This window comes from Rattus rattus, chromosome X (genome assembly GCF_011064425.1).
Source record: "Rattus rattus isolate New Zealand chromosome X, Rrattus_CSIRO_v1, whole genome shotgun sequence".
Classification (NCBI taxonomy): domain Eukaryota; kingdom Metazoa; phylum Chordata; class Mammalia; order Rodentia; family Muridae; genus Rattus; species Rattus rattus.
In genome coordinates this window covers 104,327,996-104,355,364 of record NC_046172.1, presented here as the reverse complement: position 1 = coordinate 104,355,364, position 27,369 = coordinate 104,327,996, and the positions used below count along the sequence as shown (strand labels likewise).

Below are 27,369 nucleotides of genomic sequence, written 5' to 3'. Positions count from 1 at the left end.
AACAATATCATATCAGCAAAGCCAGCAGTGCTTGCCAACAATTGTTACCCAAATCCGAGCACTTCAAATGCCAGCTGTATTCTAAACACTTCTTATTGCCTCTTTTCATTCCCTCTTCTTAGTGTTCCTATTCATTAGGTCTGCTAATGACCCCTACTTAATGAACAAAGGAAGAACCTCAAAGTGGATGGTTAAGAAAATATGAGTGCCAGCTGAGATTTGAACCTATATCATCTGAGCCAACTACAACATACTATTAATATTTCTTGTATTTAACAATTCATAGCAGTCTGAGTTTAAAACAAGGCAAAGTTAGAATTTGAAAATACCATCATATAGATAATTTTTAATCTAGCAATATGGCTGCTCTGGCAAGGGATCACATGCAAAGACCTTCTAGGTCCATAAATTGTGACTTGAGTACAGATATGTCCTTAGTACATACCTTTAATTCCAACCAATGAAGATAAAGTTAGTTTGTAGGAGGAAGCAGCCATATTTGAAAGTGACTTCTAATTGAGAGGCAGACAGAGTGATGAATCTGGAAAGATTTGACAGTATGAGTCAGAAATAGGACATGCCCAACTCTCATGAGGAGAAGAAAAAGAGGCTACTTAAGAGCAGGGCAGAGTGAGTCAGAAAAAGAGGGCAGTTCAGTGAGTAGAGTTTCGCTGACTTTGGTTCAGTGAGTGAATTTAGCTGAGTTCAGTTCAGGGCACTTCAATGCAGGTCAGTTGAATGCAGTTGAGTTCAGTTGAGTTCATGTAATTCCATTCTGCTTAGTTCAGTTCATGTTATCAGCATAGTGCAGTCAGTGCAGTCCAGTGCATGGAATTCAGAGCACCAATTCAGTGAGAAGCCAGATTGAATCCATCAGCTTGGAGAAGAGTTTTAAGTCAGAACAGCTGAGTTGAATCAGCCAGCCAGAGTTCAGAAAGTACTAGAGAGGGGGAGCTTATCCTGCCACAAGCCTCCAAGATGATATCTGGAGAATAAATTTACACCATAATAGCTGGAAATGGTGGGGATTCAGTAAATGGATATGTAGTTTAGAAATAAAATTTGAAATTCAAAAGTTAAACTTGGTAATCTTTATTGTTTCATGCACTTGCACATAGTTTAATTAATTCTTGAAAAGCTTTAGATAACTGGAACCATGCTTTCCTCTAGAATTGCATTTATTTTCTAGATGCTTCCTGTTCGTTTTCAATGTAGTCTTAAAGTTTCTGGTCTGCTAGGTTAATCTTTGATTTCTTAGGAGAAAAAGAAAAGAAAAACTCTGTTCATTTATATTAAATTCCATTCTGCAGAGAATTTTAAAGCAGTTTGTAGGTTTCTTGCACCATAGCAGATCTTGTGAAATGGAGGATAAGGGTTTGTATTAAAAAAAAAAAAACAACATATAAGAAAAATAGAAGACGTAGCTACTGCCCTCAAAAACCTTATAGGTATAAAATGAACTCACATAGTAACAAAACAGAATAGGTATTTTTAATAAAAGTCTATAGAAGGTAATGGCCACTGAAAATCTGTTTGTACAGCCTTTATGAAATCTTTCTCATATGAATAATTCTCTATTTATAAGATTTTAATGTATACTTTGCTGTGTGTGGGTGTAGGAGAGAGAGAGAGAGAGAGAGAGAGAGAGAGAGAGAGAGAGAGAGAGAGAGAGAGAGAGACGGAGAGACAGTGTGTGAGAGAGAGAAAAAATAGAGCCATGATAATTGAAGCAGTGATAATAATTTGGCATTGTGATAGGATCAAATGCAAGTATGTTTTCTCCACATAGGAAATATTCATAATTTATCTTTAGCCAAGTTCTATAAGAGGAAAATTTTGTCTACAATCATGATCAATATTCAATAAAGAATAAGACAAATAATGAGACAAAACTATTACTTTTGCCAGAAATTACATGCTAGAACCAATATAAAGTCATTCTTGAAGATTTTCAAAAGGATTCTAAAAACACTAAACTTATTTGCCACCCTTTAGATTCATGCCCTGTGTTGTGTGGCGGAAATGGCGAATATGAAAAAGGCCACTGTGTCTGCAGGAACGGCTGGAAAGGGCCTGAGTGTGATGTTCCAGAAGAACAGTGCATTGACCCAACCTGCTTTGGCCATGGTACCTGCATCATGGGAGTTTGCATCTGTGTTCCAGGCTACAAAGGAGAAATCTGTGAGGAAGGTCAGAGTCCCATTCTAATAAATTGCTTCAGGCTTTTCTCTCACTGGAGTTTCCATAGTTTCCTTCTATAGTACTAGTAGAAAAACAAGCAGTCCTTGCAAATAATACATGTTCAACATGCCCTTGATACAAAAAGCAAAGGTTTGAGGTCGGGGAAACTCGTGTCTCTTCTGACAGCCTCATGGAATATATGACACTGTTTCTATGACACCTGAAAAGCAGTAATGCAAAAATGATATCTGTTAATTTCTAATACTGTTTTATAACTTGATAATTTTCAGCTTGACTATTTCGGGTGTTAATCATATGTTTTTATTATTACAGAGTCCTTTATGCTGCATAATGAAGCATTACATTTAAGAATGCAATAAAAATAATGATATAGACATATTTGGAGACATTTCGCAAATGTTTTCCTGGGGAGTGATTTGTAATTACCACTATTACATTTGCTTTATATTATTTATTTATTCTTACATGCCTCATGATGAAACTTGACCTCCTTCCCTAAGAAAAGAAAAATCAGATCTACCACTAATGAGTTTTAAAACACAGCCTTTGTATTAAATTCACCTCAAAGGAGATTTTAGAAAAAAAATATTTTTGAAATAGCTATAGTGTTATCATTTAAACAGACATATTGGAAAATAAGTTTACTAGTAATCAAACCATTTTCATGCCACATTCCTCAAATAAGACTGATTTCAGAAATAATATGAAACCATTACCATGGGAGATGGTCTTATCACAAATGTTGTTCAGGAAAGGGGCTGCTGAAAATGCACTGTAATTGCTTTTTAAAGATCGCTCATTAAGACTATTACACAGCATTCTACAGGGTTTAATCTCATTCCACTCCATGAACAAGCAGGATTTTAGCTTTCCACCTCCTATTAGTGGCAGTAGAATATGGGTGTAAAGACTGTTTGTTCCAGTGAATTCCATTGGGCCTGTATGGGCACTGGAGATGTTATGATATCTTAGAAACACTTTTATATGAGTATGTAATGATCAAAATATCCCTATATGTAAGCATAAATGCAGATGTTCTATAGATCCAGACACAGTTAACAATGAGTGACATCTATCACATCTACAGTTTGTCATGAAAATCATGTAACCTAATTCAGTAGACTCCTCTGATTTAAATTTCATAAGAAGATGAACAGGGGGATTTACCATAAATTAGCCTTTTACTTGGTCTCTAAGAAAATATGTAAACCAGCCAAAATAACAAGGAAGAATGCTCCCCACATTTAATGGCAGAGGCTTTACAAATACAATATGAAAATATTGAAACTCTTACATCATACATGGAGAACCTATAAGCTAAAACATGCTATGGGCAGTTTGTTTATAGACATGATGTTGGCATTGTTTTTATTGACTTAGTTTTCAATTTTTCAAAATAGAGAATGGACACATTGAAAAGTCCTACTTCTTGTTTCTCTTGAAAACTACTAGGCCTACATCAGTTGGGCCAAGATCCTTTTAAACAGAACATATAGTTTCATAACTTGCCCCCAATCAGCAATGTCCTTACAAATACCCCGTTTCCTCCACAGTTGCCTTCTCTAGCCCGTTGATTTCATTCCTCCAATTTAAGTATGACTTTCATGACAGAAACATCTTTATACCAAGAATTTCTAGCTCACGGAGAAAGAAGCCGATAATAATTACCCTTCAGAATGAGCTTTATTAGGAAAGCACCCCCATAGAAACCATGGGAGGCCATGTTTGAGACTTGGGTGCAAAAAAGCATTATGAGAACATTAAGAGGGATAGCTTGAAGTGGGAAAATAAGAAACATAGATATTACATACACCATTTTGGGGGTGGGGCCTACAAAACAGAGAGAGCCTTCACAGGAATGCTCTGAAGAAAGATCTCTGACTTTTCCAGCTTTCTAGACTGTAGCAGGAAGTTCTACAGTACAGAATTTAGTTGAGTCGGTGTGAGAAGAGGCATGTAGAAACCAAGTACTAAGTAGGACTTACATAACAGTGGCAAGAGGAGGAGCTGGAGTTGCTTCCTGCCCAACCTTGGCCAAGGTCTAACTTTCAGCTGGAATAGGTGTGGTCTGATTTCTGGGAGAGGTGGGAAACTAGACACGACAAACATGACTTAAATGAATTGAATGTAACACCTCTCAGGAGAATAAATTAAATGGCATTTAGTTTATTATTCTTCTTGTACATTGGCATAACCAAATAGAGTCCTTTTGAAAATAGTTTATATCATGGACTTTACCTCTTACTCCAAATCATGAATCTAATTAGATATAGATTCGGACATTTTATTTAATGATAAACACCGTTATTAAACTATTGTTATAATGACCCTCTTGGGCTAATGATAATAGCAATAACTCTATTGTAATAGATCTTTTGTGGCAAAAATCCACTCCCAAAGGATAAGTCAGACTTTCCAGTTCATGCAAGTTGCATCAATGTATTCCCATTGCTTGAAATGGATTTCAAAGCATAATCAACATTAAGGCAAAGTACTTTACTCTTATTTGTATAAGAAGACAAAGAATGTAGACGTCAACCTTCCCAAGTCACATAGAATAGTCAGTGGGAAGCACAAAACAATTTTTCTATGAGGCAAAAATTTCTAGAATCACAGAATCATAGTCAAATAAATAAATACAGTCTTATTCTAAGATGACAAAAATATGTCACAGTGTTCTGCTAGAAGGAGGAGGCTTCAAGAAAGTTTGAAATACAATCGAAAATGTTGCATTGTTGGTGCTTCTGAAGAAAGTACTTGAGATTGGAATAACTTTGTATAAAGTATATTATTTCATACAATGGCAGTCACCTCACCAAATAACTTAAGTTATCCAATTAAAAACTATATAAAAATCCTAGATACATTAGTTAAAACTTGGATTCTAATTTCAGAATGGATAAAGAATGACATCAAAAATTTCTCAGACATTTTTGAAAAGTTGAGAAATTCCCACTGAGGGTCCATATAGGTCCACCCACTCATTTGTGTGGGGAGTATCACTGACTGTTCAGAATTGCATACAGCATATGTGTGATTTTTCTTCTTCCAAATTTAGACTGCAACCTTTATCATATCCTACCATATTTTTAAGTGTTAATAGTCTTCTGGTTTAAACACAATGTTTGCATGAGTCGTTTTATTGCCTAATTAAAGCAACATTAATGAGACGATACTAGAAAACCAATGTATTTCAGTTCCATAATCCCACAGCTCTCTCAACCTACCACAAATGTTTCATTTTGTTTTTTATATTCAGAGGACTGCTTAGATCCAATGTGTTCCAGTCATGGCATCTGTGTCAAAGGAGAATGTCATTGTTCTACTGGCTGGGGTGGAGTCAACTGTGAAACGCCTCTTCCTATATGTCAAGAGCAGTGCTCTGGACGGAACTTTCTTCTGGACACTGGGTTTGGCTGTGATCCCAAATGGACAGGATCTGACTGCTCTACAGGTAGAGTGGAATTCTCTCTCTTTCTCTCTCTCTTTCTCTCTCTCTTTCTCTCTCTCTCTCATTCTCTCTCTCATTCTCTCTCTCTCTCTCTCTCTCTCTCTCTCTCTCTCTCTCTCTCTCTCTCTCCCTTTCTCTCCTCTCTCTCTTCTCTCTCTCCTCTCCTCTCTCTCCCCCTCCCTCTACTCTCATCTACCTGATCATTTCCCTGAAGGTACTACATTGTAAAATCTGGAATGTATAACTTCATTAATCACAATAAGTTTCCAGGTATTTTCTAGGTCAGTATTTTACTGCCATTTATTTTTATAGTTCCTCCATTATGTTTCTCTGTGATAGGTGTACATGGTTTATCTTTTGGTCTCTCTTTTTCTTCTACTGTAGTTCCTTCAATAGTCTTCAAATTTCCCACAGTTTCTTCTTGGCAGTTTCTTTCAAATCTCTATCTCCACAAACTCAAATAGTCAACTATTCATTGAGTAACTCATCATGTAAAAACATAACAGCCACAGTATTCTCCCACATTTAACATATTGCCATATTGCCTTCAATTATTATTATTTATAAAACATTGTTTCTTTTCCTCATTCTTCAACCTAACAACTTCCATACTTCTCTCCTGTCTACACATAAGCTCCTTATGAAAGGATCACCACAAACTATTAATACTGCCTGCCATCTACTTCTGCTTAATGAGTGATTCCCTCCCCCTGTGTACACAATCTGTTATATCTGCTTCTCCTAAGTGCATTCAATGTCTACACGTTTCCATGTGTTCTGTTGATCATAAAAAATGTTAATTAACTTTCAACCCAGAAAAAAATCCAACATACCCAACAAGGCTAACTACAACTTTAGGCGTTTTGTTAAACTTTTACTAGCTAGAACATTATGAATCCTATGAAATTTTTTCATATGTTTTGCTAGAGAGCACAGAAGCCAGTTTGATTTAGGTATTTATACACATGGCTTGTTTTTTTTCCTTCTGTATTGCAAGCATAGAAAGAATAGGTCATTCTTTATATTGTTGTGTCGTCAGATTATATTCTTTTTAAATGAATAGAGTTAACCAGTGAATATTCTTGGAAAGCTTCTGCCTATGAATTTTGTGGAGGGTGTAAAATGGCATATGATAAGCAGAAAACTTCAGTGAACTGTGGGATTTTGTTACCAGTGATTTAGCATATAAACTGAAGTCTGTGATTCCACCCTAGGAAACAGGAGGATCCATCTGTAAGATACATAAGTCTAATATAACTCTTAAGTGAAATTATAAGCATACACACCTGACATTGTAATAATATGCAAAGTATGAGTGAATTTTGAGTTTTCAGACCATGAGAGACAAGCATGGTAATATATTCCTATAATATCAGCATTTGAAGTCTGAGAAATTGGAATCTTAGTTTTCAGGCCAGCATGGGCTACACAGTAACTTCTGGGCTAATCTAGCTCTAAAATGAAAACCTGTCTCTAAAACCAAGAAATACAGAGTAAAATTATAAAGGTTATTTAAATGTCACTAAATGTAATACTTAGAATTCATTCTCACACACACACACACACACACACACACACACACACACACACACACACACACACACATCTGTTTGCTGGCCATGATGCTTGGAACCAGTAGTATAGAGGTGCACAAAATGGGTGTGATCTTTGCAAAAGTGAATATTATTGTCTAGTTGAAAAGACACATTTATCAACCTAGAAAAGAATTGCAAAATCTAAGTGACTAGACCTATGGAGATGTATCATCCGAATCAAGCCTGATTATTAACTTATTTTCAACACATTACTGAAAACCTTTCATAATCTCATATATCAGCTATAGTATTATTGGATGCTGGCACTCTTACTGTTAAAATGTACAATGATGACTTGTCATTGTCTCCTATTTTAAGTGGTGCACATATGTCAATTCACTCTAAGTACAATTACTCTGTATACTTTAAAGCTGAGGAAACTGGGGCACTGAGACAGGCTATAACTTATCCAATGCCTCAATCACCTTAGTCAGGGTTTGCAATCCTTCACAAAATATCATGACTAAGAAACAAGTAGGGGGTAAAGAGTTTATTCAACTTACATTTCCACATTGCTGTTCATCACCAAAGGAAGTCAGGACTGGAACTCAAGCAGGTCAGGAAGCAGAAGCCAATGCAGAGGCCATGCAGGGATGTTACTGGATTGCTTCTCCTCGATTGCTCATATTGCTTTCTTTTAGAAGCCAAGATCACCAGTCCAGGGATGGCACCACAGTGGGCTCTCCCACCCTTGATCGCTAATTGAGAAAATGCCTTACAGCTGGATCTTATGAAGGCATTTCCTCAAGGGAGGATTCTTTCTCTGTGATAGCTACAGCTTGTTAAGTTGACACACAAAATCAGCCAGTACATCCATGTTCAGGTAGAATTTTGACCTTGCATACTCCATGCATTTAATAACATCCATCTAAGAGTCATTATCTACTTTATTACATACAAAAAAGGTGTTATTACAGGACCATGTCCAGGGCCCTGAGGCACAGAGTATGAAAGAAAGCAATGCTATTTCTCTGAGATGAGAGAAAACATTGAGCAAAGCCTCACACTTGAATTTATGCTAAAAAAGGATGGTGAATGTTTATTGACTGGACAAGAAAGGAAAAGCCAGGCAGGAGTAGATTTTAAAAGAAAAACACAAATCTAAATGATACATCTAGGGGGCTTGAAATTCATTGGGTTACTCCTGTAGCCCAGGAGTGCTAAAGGAGATAAAACTGTCACCAGTGACAAGAGCATTGGGCCAGAACATAAAGAATTTTATTGATCCACCATGCTCAAGAATTTGCATTTCTTCATAATGCCATAGGAGTGCACTGAGAAGTTTGAAAGAAACTACAAAGTACATTTAAATTTTACCAGTCTGACAAACACTGAAAATACCAATTCATAAAGGATGGCACAGGGAAGGAAGGAAGTAGCAGTTGAGTGTGGAGGTAGAGAGAGACAGAAGCCTGGTATAACCAGTTCAGGTCAGTGTGTAAAAGGAAGAAATATCACCAGCTGACAGGAGGGCAAGCACATGGGCAGAAATGTGGATTTCATGTAGAGGGGACAAAACATAGGGGCTTGATTTGTCTTTGTATGTTGGAGATGTTTTCTAAAAGGCATAAGTAGACATACCAGGCAAGCGGTTGAGATTCAATAGTGGAAATATATATATATATATATATATATATATATATATATGTGTGTGTGTGTGTGTGTGTGTGTGTGTGTGTGTGTGTGTGTTTTGTTATACAGCTCTGTCAACATTCAACATGGATGGGGAAGCTCCATGTATTATTGGAAGAGTCATTTTCATCAGTTGTGTAGCCACTAGAAAGAAGTTCTTGCTCGAGTAAATAACTTTCAAACTCACAAGTAAGCAAGAAGTTCTAATTAAACTCAGTGGGGCACAAATCAAAAGAATATAGCAAAGTATGGCCTGCCTTTGTAGAAAAGAATGGTTCTAGAAGAAGAGGGAAGCTGATGAGAAAAGGGAATGAGTTTTAAAATCGATTAAAATTCATTATACAAATATGCAAAAGTGTCAAAGAATAAAAATAAAATGAATATAAATACATCCTAAACTGGGGGTAAATGCTCCATGTGTTTTTCAGCAGACCAAAGGAGAGCATAGGATTTTCTAGAAAGAGTATACAAAATGGTGATCAAGAAAGAACTCCATGGATCATCGATATGTCTTTACCATATCAGGGTCCTTAATGTCAACACTTGACTCCTAGAATTGAATTGAGGATGAAGGCTTTGCCCAAAGGTGCAAAGAATTCAACAAGAAAGGATAAAAAGCACTTGTTTGTTAGTGTACAACTAGCTAGCTCCCTTGGAACTCAAATACCCCATACACGTTCTTCTTGATGCTTTTAAATGAGATAAACTTCCTCTTAATATATCACTTATAAGTGGCATGAATTAAATTAAAATGTTTCTATTTTAGATGAGTCAATATAGTTTCTCTTTCCAGTGTTACCTATTTCATTAATTACTTTTCTGTTGCTGTGATAAAAGCCATGGGGCGATTTCAGAAAGGAGCAGTTTATTTTGTCTTATGGATTTAGGGGAATGAGATTTTGGATGATAGAGCTACACATCGCGCTGTATTGTGGCAGCAGGAACATAAAGCTGGGAGCTCAAATCTTGTATCACAAGCAGAAGGCAGAGAGTGCAAACTGGAAGTAAGTAGGCAAGATTTTACTCTCAAAACATGCTTCCAGGGCCATACTTCCTTCAGCCAAACTATACCTCCAAAACTTCCCCAAACAGTCATCTACTGTGGACCAGTGTTCACATGCCCACAACTACAGGGACACATTTGTTATCCCAACTACTATACCTGCATTCCCTAATATGCAATGCCATGTTCCGGTCTTATAGACTAGGAAGAAAATTACATGAGAGGAAAGGCCTGTAATAAAGGGACTTAAGGAAAGATGGTTGACGTTTTGAGGTTGCAGTCCATCATTGTAAGAAGTCTTTGGTAGCAGAAATATGAGATGGGTCAGAGGTCAAAAGAGGGAGGAATGATGAAATTCAGCTCACCTTCTCCTTTTTATCTAGTTTAGGATTCCAGACAGTAGTAACACGGGGCCATCCTCCACATTCGGAGTTACTCTTCCCTGTTTAGTTAAACCTTTCTCTAGAAACACCATTGTAAACATAGTCAAAGGTGTTTCCCTGATAAATCTTAATACAGGCAGGTCGATGACAAAGATTAACCACCACAAAGGTATTTAAGGAAGATAGTATTGTGACCACATCTGCATTTTAGAGCGATCTTTCTGGAAAATGTTTGAAAAACTAACTTAAAATTATATCCATGTGATTTGAAGGAATTTAGAGACATATGAAATAGAATAAACATATGCGATACAAGTTGTGAAATATGACGCGGTAACTACATGGGGTGTCACCCATGCTATAACCTGCTGAAAGTATACAAGGTTGGCCTAAAGCCAAGAGAAGTCTGGAATGTGTCATGAGTTCAAAACCAACTAGTACTATACTGTCAGACCCTGAATAAAAGTAAAAAGATTTTAAAACTATATGAGTCTAAATGAAGACTGGGATTTTATTAATCATGATTTGAATATTATTAACATACTACATAAATGGTAGCAACACTCAGTGGGATTAATTTTTCACCTATCGAAGAATTTTTATTAACTACCTATTTTGTCCTGTTTGTTATGGTCACGGGATATGCCATCCAAGGCAATAAAGATCCCTGCAATGCAGTCTGGAATGGTGAGACAAATGATAAATAATAAATAAATAGGAATATTGTCAGCATGAGGAAGCAGAAACAGTAAGTAACTGACCCAAAGTCATAATTCTGGTGAGTTGCAAACCTATGCGTAGAAGTCAGAACTGCTAACATCATGCCACATGGAGGGTTTTTATTTTCAATCTCATACCACCATACCCCTACCCAAATAAGACAGGACTTAGCCAAAGAGAGAGTGCACAAATGCATAATTCTCTTATCAAAAAGCAAATGAAAACTTTAAACACCAAGTGTGTGGATGGAATAATTTTGTCCAGAAAACCTGAACCAAAGTCACATTCATTCAGTTCAGACCCAATAACCAAACCTCACTCGAAAAAAATCTGTTATTCACACAAGCACAAGAGCGAATAAATATGATCCTAAATCCTCTCAGGCAAAAGTCTCCCTAATAAACCTACCAAATTGAAAAATAGGGGAAGGAAATGCTTTCCAAATCTCTAGTGTCATGGTAAGAATAGTCCTTCTGTGATTTTTTAAAGCTCTATAAAAGTTGTTCCCAAGAGCATATTTAACGTGGAGATGATCTCACTGTTGCAGACTCTTAATTGAGTGTTCTCAGTACAGGAAGCAATTTAGCATCTGATTCTGATAATGGATCATGTCATTTCAAAGGTGGATATGCTCTTTGCCATTGATCATCTCCCTCCTCCAAGTACACGAAGCTTCTTAGCTGTTGGCATGTTAACTGTGCTGCTCTGATATCAAGGGGACTGCAGAAATCATCTGCTGATTATTTTTAGTCTGTTTTCCAACCTACAGTATTGTTTGCAGCCCTAAATTGATACTTGACATAGACTTCTTTAGCCTGATAGTCTCATGACACTTCACAAAGGTTAACTCATTAGTCTTTAAAATACCTCAAGAGGAATATAATAGAAGCTTGTTGTATCATGGGTTAGATTTGGATATACCACAGGTCAAATCGTGCTCTCTTAAAACATAACTCCTTGCTGTAAAATCTCAGTAATACATTTAGCCTGTTGTAAGGGTATTGGCCCTGGCCTCTGAGATCAGCATTGTAAAATGTGTCTACTATATTTCTTTGGTAAGATCTGACTTCTCCTAGACCCAGTCTCTTAGGGGAGCATAAAAGTAGAATATAGAATTCTGTGTCTCTTTTTTCTTAATGAAATTGATCGGAGACACTCTGCCATTACTCACAAATAATACATAATCCGATTTGTGGAAGTAAGCATTTATATGAAGAGAGAAACCCTTGCCCTTGCTCTGCTACAATCACTGTTATAATAGGTGTGTCTTAGCAGTAGATTAACCAGCTAGAAATATACAGAGTAATAATGATTAAGGTGATTCTGAACATGCTGTTTGTTATACATCAGAAACATTTGAAGGATTGTCATCATATGCCTCATCCAAAGAGGGTATTAGATACTAAAGATGTCAAAAGACTTGGTTTTGACAATATTTGTTTTTAAGCCATCCTTTGACATTTGCTCCTATTTCCATTACACAAACGTAGCAGTGTTGATGTAGTTGTGAATGTAGGTGTCTGCATGTATGAATATAATCACAGAATGGTGACTTTGAGTAATACATTTAATTTAGCTGTGCCTCAAATGCATCATGTGTGAAATGGTAGATTAGCCAAAAGACCTTTGAGGTCTGCTCTAATACTGAAATCTAAGATTCTTGATCCTGAATATTAGACTATTGACATCAATTATTAATGGTTTGTGGATATAGTCCATTAACTATCTTAACTCTCAAAATGTTTGTGGTGAGACTATATTAAGTGAAAATGGTTATCATTATAAGACTCATACTTTGAAATATAGAACATGCTTTTAAGCATTGAAATCTTCAGAAGACCATGCATGCTCATGGAAACATGTGTACATATGTACATATATATATATATTTCATTATAACAATGTTTCACTATGTTTTTAAGGGTTCTCTAGTGGATGGTGATATGCATCTACTAATAAAAAAGATAATTAGCAGAGAGAAAGTCATAAGGGATTCATATAATTGTTACTAAGGAAATTTTCCTTGATTATACAAACAACATATGCTTCAAAACAGTGTCAGTTTCTTCTTTTATTGAAAATGCCAGTGATAAAAAAGATTTTATCTGACTATCTCTAGGACATAAAACATATCACTTCCTGCAATTTTTAAGAATTGATTAGACCCTTTAAAGTGAGTCATACATGCACAAAATTATCTTCTAATATTATAGTTACCACAGGGTCATAGATACTATTTGACAAAGAAGCTTTATTAAAAATGTAATGCCCATTCTATAAGGATGACTTATAACTATTCATCATGCTACTAAAGAGAAAAATCTATTCACATATAAGGTAACTAGGATATGGCTTCTTCAATAAAAAGAAACCAGTAAAGTAAGCAGAAGAGAATTGTAGGATTGCAAAGACTTTTCTCTCTATAGTTCCAGACACACCTTGATTTCTTAGGAGTGGTGATAATTTCACAAAAGGAAAAATGAATTTCACTAGTGAGCAGCAGTATTGACACATTCTAATTCTGTAGATATGTGGACTTAAAGAAAAGTTCAGTTAAGAGCAAAGATTCATTGAAGTATGATGAGGAATTGATGGGCCTGCTGTGTTAATATTAAAAAGGAAAAAAAGTGGCTTCTGATTAATCCATGTAAGTTTATTTATTTCAATCTGGTGTTCAAGGTGTAACACCTATGCTGAAATGTATTTTAACTCGCTTTTATATTCACTAAAACTAAAAGACAGACTTGGAGGTGATTGTGATATGATTAATTAGAATTTTTAAAAACCTGCACTTGCAACATTGTTACATTAACTAAAGACAGGTCAGAACTTTAACAATAGATTGTTGAAATAAGTGAAGTTCGTTGGTGACACTGGAAATGCAAATGAAAAGCATCCTTAAAAGCATCCTAAGCCAAATTAAGTGTGTGAAACTGCATGTGCAGAAATATCTTTGGGAGGTAGATATGAAATGGAAAAAAAATCACACCATTATAATGATTTCCTAGCAACACATCCTACTCAGACATGGTTTGTCACCCCCAAGCCTTTTTTTTTTTTTTTTTGCTCAATGAAAATAGAAACTGAACCCAAATATATTCTTTGATTTTTTTAAATTTTTTCTCATTTATATAGAAGGCCCTGTTAGTACACCCTAATTTTCTACATATATGTGTAACTGTACATTAAATATCTGATATTTTCGAGGCACACCTTTTTCTCATTTTGTTCTGAGACAATAAAAAGGCACACCTGTTATGCCATCATTAGCAGGCAGCAATGCAAAAAATACAGTGAAACTTTGACAATTTGACAAGTCTAAAGTGAGAGGCAAATTTCCAGAGGCCTCTGTAAATCTGAGATAAGTCTACTATTTTAGGACATTATAACTTCAAATTTATTTTGAAACCCAGGGACTCATATCATTCGTGAAGCGGGGAAATCAAGTTAAGCATGAGCGAGAGCATGGATACTTAGTGATCTAGCTAAAGTACAGTATAAGGTATTCCTTGGGACAGACTGACAGGAACATCAAAAGCAAACAGGCATAATTTGATTTTCACTGCTGGCTGCATTCTTCTCATTTAGTCAATTATTCTGAATTTTGAACTCATTTACTATTTGCCGTGCGGTTAGTTTTGTATTTAAACTACATGAAATAACTACATGGAAAAATATGTACAAAAGTGTGTCTAGTCTTGTGTGTAAGAACCTATGAAGAAAGCAGTCACTTGGCACCTACCTTCATAGTTCACTATAGTTCTGACGGAGGGTATAGAAAAATTTGATAACAAGATAGCTAAGAGAGACAGGAAGAAAGTAGGATTCAACTGGACAAAAATCAACAAAGTGAACTCGGAGGCAAAGCAAAATACATTATCCCAGTCCTGCACACAAAAAATCAGTTGATTAGAGAATCAGTTGATTAGATGAAAATGTGTATCTCCACCATTCCGCTTTGCTTTCTATTTCTGTGATAAACACCATGGCCAAATCTACTTAAAGAAAAAATGCTTATGAGTCTCCATCATATTCTACCATGAAGGGAAGACAGGGCAGGAATTCAAGGCAGGAATCTATTGACAGGAACTAAAGCAGAGGTCATGGTGGAGTCCTGCTTACTAGTTTGCTTCCACAGCTCACTTACATTGTTATACAACCCAGGACTACCTACCCTGGAATGGCACCATTCAGAGTTGGCTGGTCCCTCTTATTAAGAAAATGTCTCCAGAGACTTGCCTATAAGCCAATGTGATGAAGAATATTTCAATTTACATTTCCTCTTCTTGTATAACTTTAACTTCAGTCAAGTTGACAAAAACTAACCAGTATACTATGTATACCCACATGGAGACTAAAATCATACCTATAACTAAAGTAACCTACATTTATGGGATCATTTTCTTCACTTCATCATATGACCACATTCGTGTTACTCAAATGAAGATTACAGACCATGCTTTGATTACATCAAATATCTATAGGATGGCTCCAGAGATCTGATTTAAATTTATATCCTTCTGCCTCATTGGAGAAAATGACAAGAAGTTTTGAAAGTACCTAAATATACAAATAACAAAATTAGAACTGGAAGATTATATTTATATATTTGTTAATAGGTGTTACATATAGATAGATGATAGGTAGTTAATATCTTACATTTTTAGACAACAACCACAAGGAAGGGAGACCAAACAAGAAATGATATGGGTTTTTGAAACCACAAAGTTCACCCCCAATGATACACCATCTCCAACAAGACCACATCTTTCCAAACAGTTCAACCAACTAGAGACAAACCATCTAAGTTTATGAAATTTTGGCGGCCATTACAATTAAACCCCTCAAATACTATTCCTACTCTCTATTGGCTTATACCCACATCCTGATGTAAAATATATTTATTGCAACTACAAAAGCTACCATACTGTTCTGCTGTCTCAACACAGTTTCAAAATCTGAATTCTCTTCTGAGACTCAAGGCAATCTCTTAATTGCAACCCCAATAAAATCAAAGAACAATCACATACTTCTAGTATATGATGGCATGGAATATACCTTACCATTACAAAATGGAGGGAAAAGGACATAGTGGAAAAATACTGGACCAAAACAAGACCAAAGCCCAGCAGGGCAAATACTAAATCTATCAAAGTGCTTATATGGCTTCTTTCATCTATGCTTTGCTGACACCAACACACTTCTCTCTCGTGGGCTGGTTATGCTTCCTGTTTGAAGCTCTCCTGGCAGATATACTACAACTCCGGCACCTCCAACATCCTTGAGTCTCCATAACAATCAAAGATTCACTATCTCAGTTTCACACAGCAGCTTCTCCAGATGTTATGTGAAGTCCATACCATTCAGCAGCCTGGACTCAGCAACTTTCCTTAACCCAAAGAAAGATTTCTCAACCCTTACACCCTTCATGACTTTAAGGACAGAACTGCATGGCCCATGATGCCTATTTCTGCAGACTTCTTAGGATAAAACCTGGTCCTCTCCTTGAATCACAAAGTTTAATTTGTTGTTGCTCTTTAGAAACAGATAACTCCTTTTTATTACTTTTATTTTTTATAGTCCAGTCATTATACCCCTGGCCTACCTTCCCACAGTTCCCCTCATCTGCCTCTCCCCCCCATCTCCAAGGGACATCCCCAACGCACACCTCTGCCCAGGCCCCCACTCCCCTAGGCCTCTTCACGTCTTCCAAAACATTTCTTTCTCTCACTGAAGCCAGATAGGCAGTCCCCTGCTGTATATGTGTTTGAGGTGGGGGCCCACCAGACCTCCGTGTATGCTGCCTGGTTGGTGGCTCAGTGTCTGAGAGATCTCAGGGTCTGGAGTTTGTTGAGGCTGCTTGTCTTTCTATGGGGCAGCCTCCTCAGCTTTGACCCTTCCCCTAATTCAGTCACAGGGGTCCCCAACTTCATTCCATTCATTGGTTGTAAGTATCTGCATCTGTCTCAGTCAGCTGCTTCTTGGGCCTCTCAAAGGACAGCCATGTGAGGCTTCTGTCAGTAAGTACACCATAGCATCAGTAATAGTGTCAGGCCTTGGAGCACCACCTTGAGATGGATCCCAAGTTTGGCAGGTCACTGACCTCCTTTCCCTCAGTCTCTTCTCTATTTTTGTCCCTGCAGCTCTTTTAGACAGGAACAATTCTGGGTCAGAGTTTTTGACTGTGAGATGGCAACACCACCCCTCCACATGATGGCTGTCGTTCTACTGGAGGTGGATTCTACAAGTTCCCTCTCACTCAGAGAACATTTCATCTAGTGTCCCTTGATTTGAAATTCTGAAAGCGTCTCACCTCCAGTTCCCACGCCCTGGGGTTGCATATTTCCATTCATTCTGCTGGCCTTCAGGGCTTTTCTCCTATCCCACCCAATACTTGATCATGTTCTGCTTTCCTTCCCTCCCCTCTCCCCAAGGTCCCTCCCTCCCTCTGCCCCCGATGATTGTTTTCTTCTCCCTCACAAATAGGACTCAACTATTCTCACCCTTCTGCTTGTTAACCTTCTTAAGTTCTGCGGATTGTTTCCTAGGTATTCTGTACTGTTTTGGCTAATATCCACTTATCAATGAGTACATACCATGCATGTCCTTTTGGGTCTCAGTTACCTCACTCAGAATGATATACTCTAGTTTCATCCATTTGCCTGCAAAACTCAGGACGCCCTCATTCTTAATAGCTGAACAGTATTCCATTGTGTAAATGAACCATAATTTCTGTACCCATCCTTCTGTTGTGGGATGTCTGGGTTATTTCCTGTTTCTGGCTATCACCTATAAGGCTACTATGAACATAGTAGCACATGCCTCTGTAGTATGGTGGAACATCTTTTGGGCATATGCCCAAGAGTGGTATAGCTGGGCCTTCAGGTAAATCTATTTTCAATTTTCTAAGGAACCTCCAGTTTTATTTCCAGAGTGGTTGTATCAGTGTACAATCCCACTAGCAATAGAGGTGTGTTCCTCTTTCTCCACATCCTCACCAACATATGCGGTCACCTGAGTTTTTTATCATAACCATTCTGATTGCTATAAGGTGGGATCTCAGAGTAGTTTAAATTGCATTTCCCTGATGACTAAGGACTTTGAACACTTCTTTTAGGACATTTCTTTTTGCCTGTTGTAAGATTATCTGGGTGGAATCTCAGCCTGAGGCCACAACTCCCTTATTCCATTTCAAATCAGGCCTCTCTTTCAGTTTCTCATCTTTTTGAGCATAAGACTTATCTCCAGTTAAATTTCCTGGTGGTCTTTTTTTTTTCTCAGACAGTACAATTTGTATTTCTTTTTATCCTACTTTTGATTTTTCATTGTAGATATGCATAGGAGTGAGCAGTAATATTCACACAACAGAATCAATATTGTTAGTCTACCATGAAATCTCCTTGTCCAAGGAAAATATTCTCAAATGTTTCAATTTGGTGTCTAGATGACTACTCGGAGAAGAGCAAAAAGTAGCCATGTTTATTGTCAAAATATAATAGTCTCTAGTGAAATTATTTAAAATGTTCCCCTCTAAAAGCTCTTGAGCTGAACCTCCATTGTCTACGTTGTTCTAAGAAACACCATCTTCCAAGATTCTACCAGGATGTCCCATTAAATACTTCTGATGGCATTCAACCACTTTACTAGTACAAAATCTCAAATCTTCCATATATCTCCAAAAACAGCATGGTCAAGCCTATCACATCAAAACCTCACTCCTGGTACCAACTTCTGTGTTAGTTACTTCCATACTGCTGTGAAGAAACATCATAATAAAGGAACTTCATAATATAAACCATGTAATTTGGGTTCAATGCATCAAAGTGCTAGAGTCCATAAACATCATTCTGGGAAGCATGGCAGGAGGCGGGAAGGTTTGACATTGGAATAGTACCTAAGAGCTTATGTGGTTAGACAACAAAGATAAGAAACACAGAGCTAACCGGCATGGGCTTTTTAAACCTCAACCACCCCTAGTGACCCAACTTCTATAACAAGGCCATATCTCCTAAACCTTTCCAAAAACTCTCACCACCCGGAGACCAAGGATTTAAGTATATGAGCCTATGGGGGACATTCTCATTCAGAACACATAGTGTGATTGCTTTTTCTTTTTCAAATTTTATTCTTGAAAATTTCATATATGGATACAATCAAATATGATCATACCCACATCTGTTTACCTACCAACTATCTTCTGAGTCCCCATTGAAACATTTTACCTCCCAAATTTTCATCTTGGTTTTTGTTTGTTGTTTTGTTGGTTGGTTTTTGTTTGTTTTATAATGTCCTACTAAGGTTAATTATTACTACCAGTTTGTGCATAGGTATGGAACTATCCACTATAGCATAGGAATTCTGTGCCTCAAAAAAGTGATTCTCCCTTCCCCAGATGTTATCATCATCCAATGGCTCCTTAGTTATGGATGAAGGCTTGTAAGCTTCTCCCTTACACATGCTGGAAATCTGATTGTCTTCACCTTGTTCAGGTCTTGTATAGACCATGACAGCAATGCCTGAATGAATGTAATAATCATCTTAAGTACAAAATATAGCATTTCACAGAACTCTTCTCCATCCTTTGGCCTTTCTACTTCCTCTAATGTGATGCTATCAGAGACTTGCAGAGGGTGACATGTAATATATTTGATTTAGGACTGAACATTCAACAGTCACTTATTGTCTACTCTTTAACCAACTATGAATCATCTCTTTATTGACTTCTACCCAGTTTAAAGAGAAGCTTCTTTTACTAATGTCGAGACCATCAGATATCTATGGATATAAACATAAATATCTAGAAGGCAGCATGAACATATAACTATTTTGCAAATAACAATACTGTCCTTTACCCTTAAGATGTATACCTCCTCATCTATGGGATTCCAGTCTTCTTTATAGTATCAGAAATTAATTCTCTTGTGAGCAAGCAAAAAAATCCAATCATAAAGAGTTGGCTACCTTGGTCCTGCTAAGACTGAACCCCAGTGAGCGTGATTGTTGGGGGAGGAATGGGGGGAGGGTGGAGGGGAACACCCATAAAGAAGGGAGGGGGATGTTTGCCCGGAAACCGGGAAAGGGAATAACATTCGAAATGTAAATAAGAAATACTCAAGTTAATAAAAAATAAATAAAAAAAAAGAGTTGGCTACCCAATAATAATCATGTCATTACTGTGCCATTGTATATATCCTGCCTTGAGAGTGGTTATTGCAGCAAACAAATTCAATGCTGGGTAAAATCACTGATTTCGTTTCTGCTCCACAGCTGTCATAGCATCTTGGAGGATTATGAAATATAATCAATAAGGGGAAGTTTCTCAGACAGGTGAGATACGATGTGGTGTTTCAACAGTAGGGTAGTTAGATAGAGATAGATGGATGGATGGATAGATAGATAGATAGATAGATAGATAGATAGATAGATAGATAGATAGATAGATACATAGATACATAGATACATAGATACATAGATACATAGATAGATACATAGATAGATACATAGATACATAGATAGATACATAGATAGATACATAGATAGATACATAGATAGATACATAGATAGAAGAATAAAGATAAAGATAATGATATATATGTATATATGGTATGTGTATGTATGTATGTATGTTTGTATTATATCTGAAGCATTTTCTCCATTTTACATGTAGATACTTGACATTGCATAAACTCAGAGATTAGATAAAAATATAATCCCTACTCTAGATAATTATTAAACTTTAAGTCAATCAGTTCAGCAGATGACCACACATTTCATAACAGAGCAAGACTTACCAAAAATGTCTTGAGTGTATTACCACAATGAAACCCATTTTGAAAATCTAAAAGCTGTCTTTTTAGACTAAATTCAGAATTTAATTCATTTTCAGTAATTATCACTTTTACACTCCAAGTTTAAAAAAAGAACTTATAAGTTTCACTTAAATCAAGAAATTATTCTACTAATGTGTAAGTAAACATATTAGAGCTCAACAGACCTTGAAAAGCTCATTCTATGTTAGCAAAATGGTTCAGATAATGTGCATTTAAAAAGAATTCTCAGAAGTATTGTTCAAAAGATAATTTTGAAACCACAGCAGTCAAAATCAGTGAGGTTAACAGTGAAGTCAAGAGTAGGCAGCTTCAACAATCAAAGCAATCCTCCCACACTTCTATGTTAGCTTCATTCAGTTTTTAATTGAATTCTCCATGTCAGACAATGAAAGTCTCAACACTGTAAATACGATTGCCTGCTCACCGTATTCTTTTTGTTCCTTTATAATCATTATTTGGTAAACTTATTAGTATACTCATGAAATAATAGCACTAGATAAGATTATAGACATTGCCTAACAAGGCTTTGTAGTATTCAGAGAAGGAAACTAGGTCACTAAAACATTGAATAAATTCTATATAGTCATACAACTTACTGGTCCATAGCTAATATGAGAACCAAACCTCATGATTTCTCATTTAAACATTGTATCTAAATATCATTCTTGGAGCTTGCTTGAATTCACTAGTTAATATTCCATTTTCATTGTCAACACTTTCACTGAATCTCTAAGAAGCTGGCAGTGAACACACCCAAGGAAGTATCCTCAGGACTTTCTTTTTCTTAGCAAACAGAGTGTTATGAAAATTGTCTCAGTTTCAAGCATAAAATTATTCAGACAGAAATAAAAGTCAATTTTGGGGTCTTTTCTCAGCTATGACCTCAATTGAAGAGGTTTCTTAGCTCTCTGAGCCTCCTTTGTAGACTCCAGAATGGGGAAATAATTCCCAAGTTCCAGGGTAGTTGTAAGGGTTAAATGAGATTATACAAAAGCATCCCCCAGCATAGTGCCTCTCACACAGAAGATACTAAATTATGATAATAAATGGTTGCTATTATTGTCATTATATTTCAATTCTCATTGTAAAGACATATTTCAGAGACAAATCTTTTATATGAAGGAGATAAATTAGTAGCTGTCTCAAAGAAATTCATTTTCAGACACTGTGAGGCTGAATTAATTTAAAGGAATATGAAAATTCTTTCAGCTCCAAAGTCATTTCATTCTTTTGTCCTTACCCAGATGGTGTTGTTTCTTGTGTTTCTTGAACACAGATAGATGTTTTATTTGAAAAGGAGGATAAAAAGTAGCTGTTCCATCTCTTCATTTCCTTTCTTTGAGCTCTGTATTCATTATAAAATACCGTTCAAAGAAAATTTATATTCTTTGTGTGTTAGCTAAGATTAGAGTTCAGCAGCAGGAATTGCCACTCTCAAGGAAAACAAAAAGTGGCCTAAACAAGACAGAAGTATGATTTTTCTCTGAGGCAAATATATAAATATACAGAGGTTCTTGGAGTTTCTGGGGGAAAAAAGCCACTTTGAGCTCACCCCTCTTTCATTCCCACGAGGACCCTTATACTCACATTATACAATGGCAGCCAGTTCTCTAGCTAAAATGTCCTCATTAGGTAAGAGATGGTGTGGTACTGGGTCCTTTTTACTTTCACTTTCTTCATTGAAAACATATCTGTAAACATTCACTTATATCTCATTGACCAATAGCAATCACATACCCACACTCAGTTGTAAGAATTGGAAAGATAGGCTTTTCCTTAAAGAAACAGAAACAACAAAATTTTAACCATATTTTCAAACTCCCTTAAAAAGAACACAAAATAACAATGTGTACCAAGATGAAGACAGATGACAGAAATTTGATTTTGCGTTGGAGTTGGTAATATACTTTTACTAAGGAACTTTCTTCAAGATCTGTACAGAAATTCAATTCAAGTTCCTGGTTATTAATTTTTGTATTTATTGTATATTGAGATATCTTGAATATATTGACTTATATAATCTTAAGAAAAATAAAATCTGTATTTTCTATGTTTTAATGTGCCTACTGAAAAAAACATATAATAATCTTCTTCTTTGAACTCTTCTATTCATTATAAAATATCACTGAAGGAAAATTTACATTCTGTTTATGCCAGCTAAGATTAGAGTTCAGTAACTATTTACAACCTACTGAGTCTATATAATGTTTGTGATGGTTTGAATGAGATGTCCCCAATAAGTCATAGGCCTTTGAATACATGGTCTCCAGTTGGTTGTTCTTTAGAGAAAATTAAGTGGTCTGGCTTTGCAGAAGGAAGTATGTTATGAAGAGTGAACTCCGAGGGTTCAAAAGACTCAGATTATTTAACATTAGTTCTTTCTATCTCCTACTTGTTGCTCAAGATGTATACTTTTAGCTAGTCCTCCCACCATGCCCTGTCATTGTGGATTCTAAACTTGAGGAATGATAAACCCAATTAGACGCATCCTTTTCTAAGTTGATTTGATAATAGTATTCTATCATAGCAACAGAAAAATAAGTAGTAGTGTTTCTCATATATGCTTGTGTTTAGAGATAAACAACTGGGATTGAATCATTTATTGAGGAGTTCATCCCTGGAGAAAACTAATTCTGCCTCTTTCAGTAACTAAAATGTCCCCATGTCTATTGACATGTCCCCTCAATGGATACTAGGAAGAGAGGACCAAGTAAGAGTCTTCATTTTCAATTTCATCAGTCTATATTTAATGAACACGACTCCCTCTTTCCCTTGAGGCACATGTGAACATGCCTGTCAGGACAGTCTAAAAGCCACTCAGTCTGTCCTGAACTCAGCCCTCTTTTGTTGTTGATTTAAACGTAAATGTAAACAAATTCTGGAATAGTATTCCAAAATGTGAAATAGTGAAGACAGAGTTCATTTTGAGTTTTTAAATTGCCTATTTTAAGATGATAGTTTAAAAATGTGAAGATCACCCTAGCCAATCATCATATACATATAATAAAATCTATAATGATTAACCCCAGGGTGGATACAGGCAATTTTTCACAGATTTATCCTTCAGTGTAGAAACGTGTAGAAATACATGAAATTATGTGTGTATGAAGTTTTTCTTTGGGGATATTTCCCTCACTAAAATACTGGTTTCTGAGGAAACTACCCACATAGTTCCTTAAAATTTCTGCTAAAAGGAAACAGAACCAGCCACAAACCTAGAATTTGGCTCATAGATATGAGGAACAATAAATAGAGCATGTATAAAAGTTTAAAGATAGTTTTTAAAAGACCCTACATCTAAGAAAAATGTATGCCACTTGACAAGAGATTTAGAATGGAGGAGGCAAATTATTTCCAGACCACCAAGAAACTAAATCAGGACTCAAGGAAGAAAATCCAAGTTATCTGAGTCATAAATTCAACAGCATTGTACCTAATATTTTCTATGTTTGCAATTATTTTTACTTCTAGCTACATTATGTGGAACAATAGCTCTACTTAAAACAATGTCTTATCATTGAACTACCTGAGGACCCAGCTATACCTCTCTTGGGCATATACCCAAAAGATGCCCCAACATATAACAAAGATACATGCTCCACCATGTTCATAGCAGCCTTATTTATAATAGCCAGAAACTGGAAAGAACCCAGATGCCCTTCAACAGAAGAATGGATACAGAAAATGTAGTACATCTACACAATGGAATATTACTCAGCTATCAAAAAAATGACTTTATGAAATTCATAGGCAAATGGATCTCTCCTGAGAGACACAGCCAGAATACAGCAAATACATAGGCAAATGCCATCATTAAACCACTGAACTGAGAACGGGACCCCCGTTGAAGGAATCTTAGAAAGGACTGAAAGAGCTTGAAGGGGCTTGAGACCCCATATGAACAACAATGCCAACCAACCAGAGCTTCCAGGAACTAAGCCAGTACCCAAAGATTATACTTGGACTGACCCTGGGCTCCAACCTCATAGGTAGCCTAGTAAGAACACCAGTGGAAGGAGAAGCCCTTGGTCCTGACAAGACTGAACCCCCAGTGAACTAGACTGTTGGGGGGAGGGCGGCAATGGGGGGAGGGTGGGGAGGGGAACACCCACAAGGAAGGGGAGGGGGGAGGGGTTAGGGGGATGTTGGCCTGGAAACCGGGAAAGGGAATAACAATTGAAATGTAAATAAGAAATACCCAATTTAATAAAGATGGAGAGAAAAAACAATGTCTTATAATTACATTAAATGAATCAGAAATAATCAAATAACAGGGTGTTTACCTGTGGAATTCTGACCTCTGATATTTCAAAAAGCAAATCTTAGTGTCAAAGAACCCTTTGGTGATTCTAAGAACTTATTACCTTAAATATACACACTAAAGAGAATTAATATGAGTATACTGTCTGCAAAAATATATAACCTCCATGACTGTAATTGACCCAATCCAGCAAGCAAAATCCTCTGGTTTCACAGTTTGTAGATTTCTAGTTTTCTGCTTTCTGAACCAGATCATCTGAATTATAATAGAGCTTATTTTTAATTTAATTGATTTTAACTAATGAGTAAAAGTTTATATACACACATATGATGATGCATGATATGCTTTGGCATGTACACACATTTTGCAATGGCCAAAGTGGGCTGTTTGACATATAATTACATCACACAGAAATCAACTTTTATGACAAACATTGAAAAGCTCTTAGTAGTTTTCAATTAATCATATTGTTGCTAACTGTGATCACCCTGACATATTAGTAGGGCTCTTGAATCTATGCATCATATCTTATTCTGTTTTAATGATTGCAATGATGGTTATGGTTATGATAATAGTAATACTATCACATTTATTGAGTTCTTGCTATATGCACGTTTCAAAATATTATCCTTTTGATGTTTATGACAAGTCAATGTTTCCAATGTACTTTCTATATAACAGTTTTGCTGCTAAATATTATGGAGAAATAGAAAATATTCTATTGGGGAGAAAACATGAGAAATACTACAATGTTAGCTTCCATCAAGAAATTCACAAAGTGCATTCCCATGTTATAGATTTTTAAACAGCCCTCCATAAAGAAATATATCTAGAAAAGCATTCTACAAATCTTTGATCAGGAAACTCGGTTGTCTTGCATTTCTTAGGAACACACTTTGTGACACAATGCTATAAAATGATACTGGTAGTTTTCAAAAGAGGAAATAAAAACTTCAAGACATTCTGCAGCCTTGCATCACATAACCTTTAAAAAGGGAGAATTTTAAAATAAATATAAAGCTGAAGCATATATCCATCATTAACTTGTACAGGGTCAAATATCATCTATCATATAATCCTTAGCAGTTATGATCAAATAATTCTCTACTACTGTCTCTAAGTCTTGAGACCCATGTGACATAAATAAGGTTATCCCCATTTTTAAATGAAGAAATTAAGGCTTGGATAAATATTCTGACTTCCTAACATTTTTTTAATTTTAATATGCTTAATAAGTGCTTTATTTCCATGTATGCCTGCATGTCAGAAGAAGATATCGTATCCCATTATATATGTTTGTGAGTAAACTTGTGGTTGCTGAGAATTGAACTGAAGACCTCTGGAAGAGCAGTCAGGGCTCTTAACCACCGAGCCATCTCTCCAGCTCAACTTCCTGGCATCTTAACAAAGAAGTATACAAAGGATTATTAACAAGGGTGAGGAATACGATGTTGCTGATTATTTATTTTAAACAAAGCCAACACTATTAAATTTTCAATGTTTACACCTACAAAAATGTTGTGATACTGGTAAAAAAAAAACCCTCTGGCCCATGGTAGTTAATGAAGAAACAGTTTATTTTTTTACAAATAACGAATTCAATCAAGTCAGTATCTTCTAAAGTAAGTGCACAGTGGGACCATTAGAAGTATAAGCCATGCATGAATGAGTTCATTGCCTTGAGAATACGTATGAACTTAGTATGAATCAAGTTTTAGCCCCCATTAGACAAGGGAATTGAGGGGTACATAGGCAACTAAAAACAACCCAAGGAAGGGAAGTTATAGGTTCTCGGAAAAATGTAGCATGGAGTAACCCAAAATCATAGTTATTCAGTGAGACAGACCTGAATTTGTTGCTAGCCTTTTGCCAGTTAGCCACATGACCATTGGCAACTCACTTAGCATAGACTAAGACATGTATCTCACACTACTCTACAAGGTTGTAGTTAAGATCAAGTAAGATAGCATATGTAAAGATGAAAACTCTGAACCAGGTACTCATTACACAGTAGCTTTCTTCCACAAGCTTTCCAAGTGTACTTTAGTAAAAAGCATGGTTTAACCGAGAGAGAGAGAGAGAGAGAGAGAGAGAGAGAGAGAGAGAGAGAGAGAACACTAACAATGACCAAGCATCAACATTATTGCAGAAAGGTGCCTGATGCTTTCTGCATCTTCAAGAGAGCACTGAGGTAAAGAGAGATGATAATTATTGATTTTTAATAATGAATCCTGCTCCATCTGTACCCAGAGCTGGGGCTTCCCTGTAGCTCTCAGTCCCAAAACCTGCCCT

The 27,369-nt window shown here is 36.3% G+C and overlaps 1 protein-coding gene across 1 annotated transcript in view; it reads left to right on the top strand.

Moving 5' to 3' along the window:
• The window catches only part of LOC116888128 (teneurin-1-like), a 371,275-nt gene extending 361,615 nt beyond the window's left edge, over window positions 1-9,660 (top strand). The window contains exons 11-13 of the mRNA XM_032889474.1: window positions 1,996-2,190; window positions 5,462-5,656; window positions 9,647-9,660. Of these exons, the coding sequence (XP_032745365.1) occupies window positions 1,996-2,190; window positions 5,462-5,656; window positions 9,647-9,660 (404 nt within the window). The remainder of the gene's footprint in view (window positions 1-1,995; window positions 2,191-5,461; window positions 5,657-9,646) is intronic.
• Window positions 9,661-27,369: the final 17,709 nt, after the last annotated feature.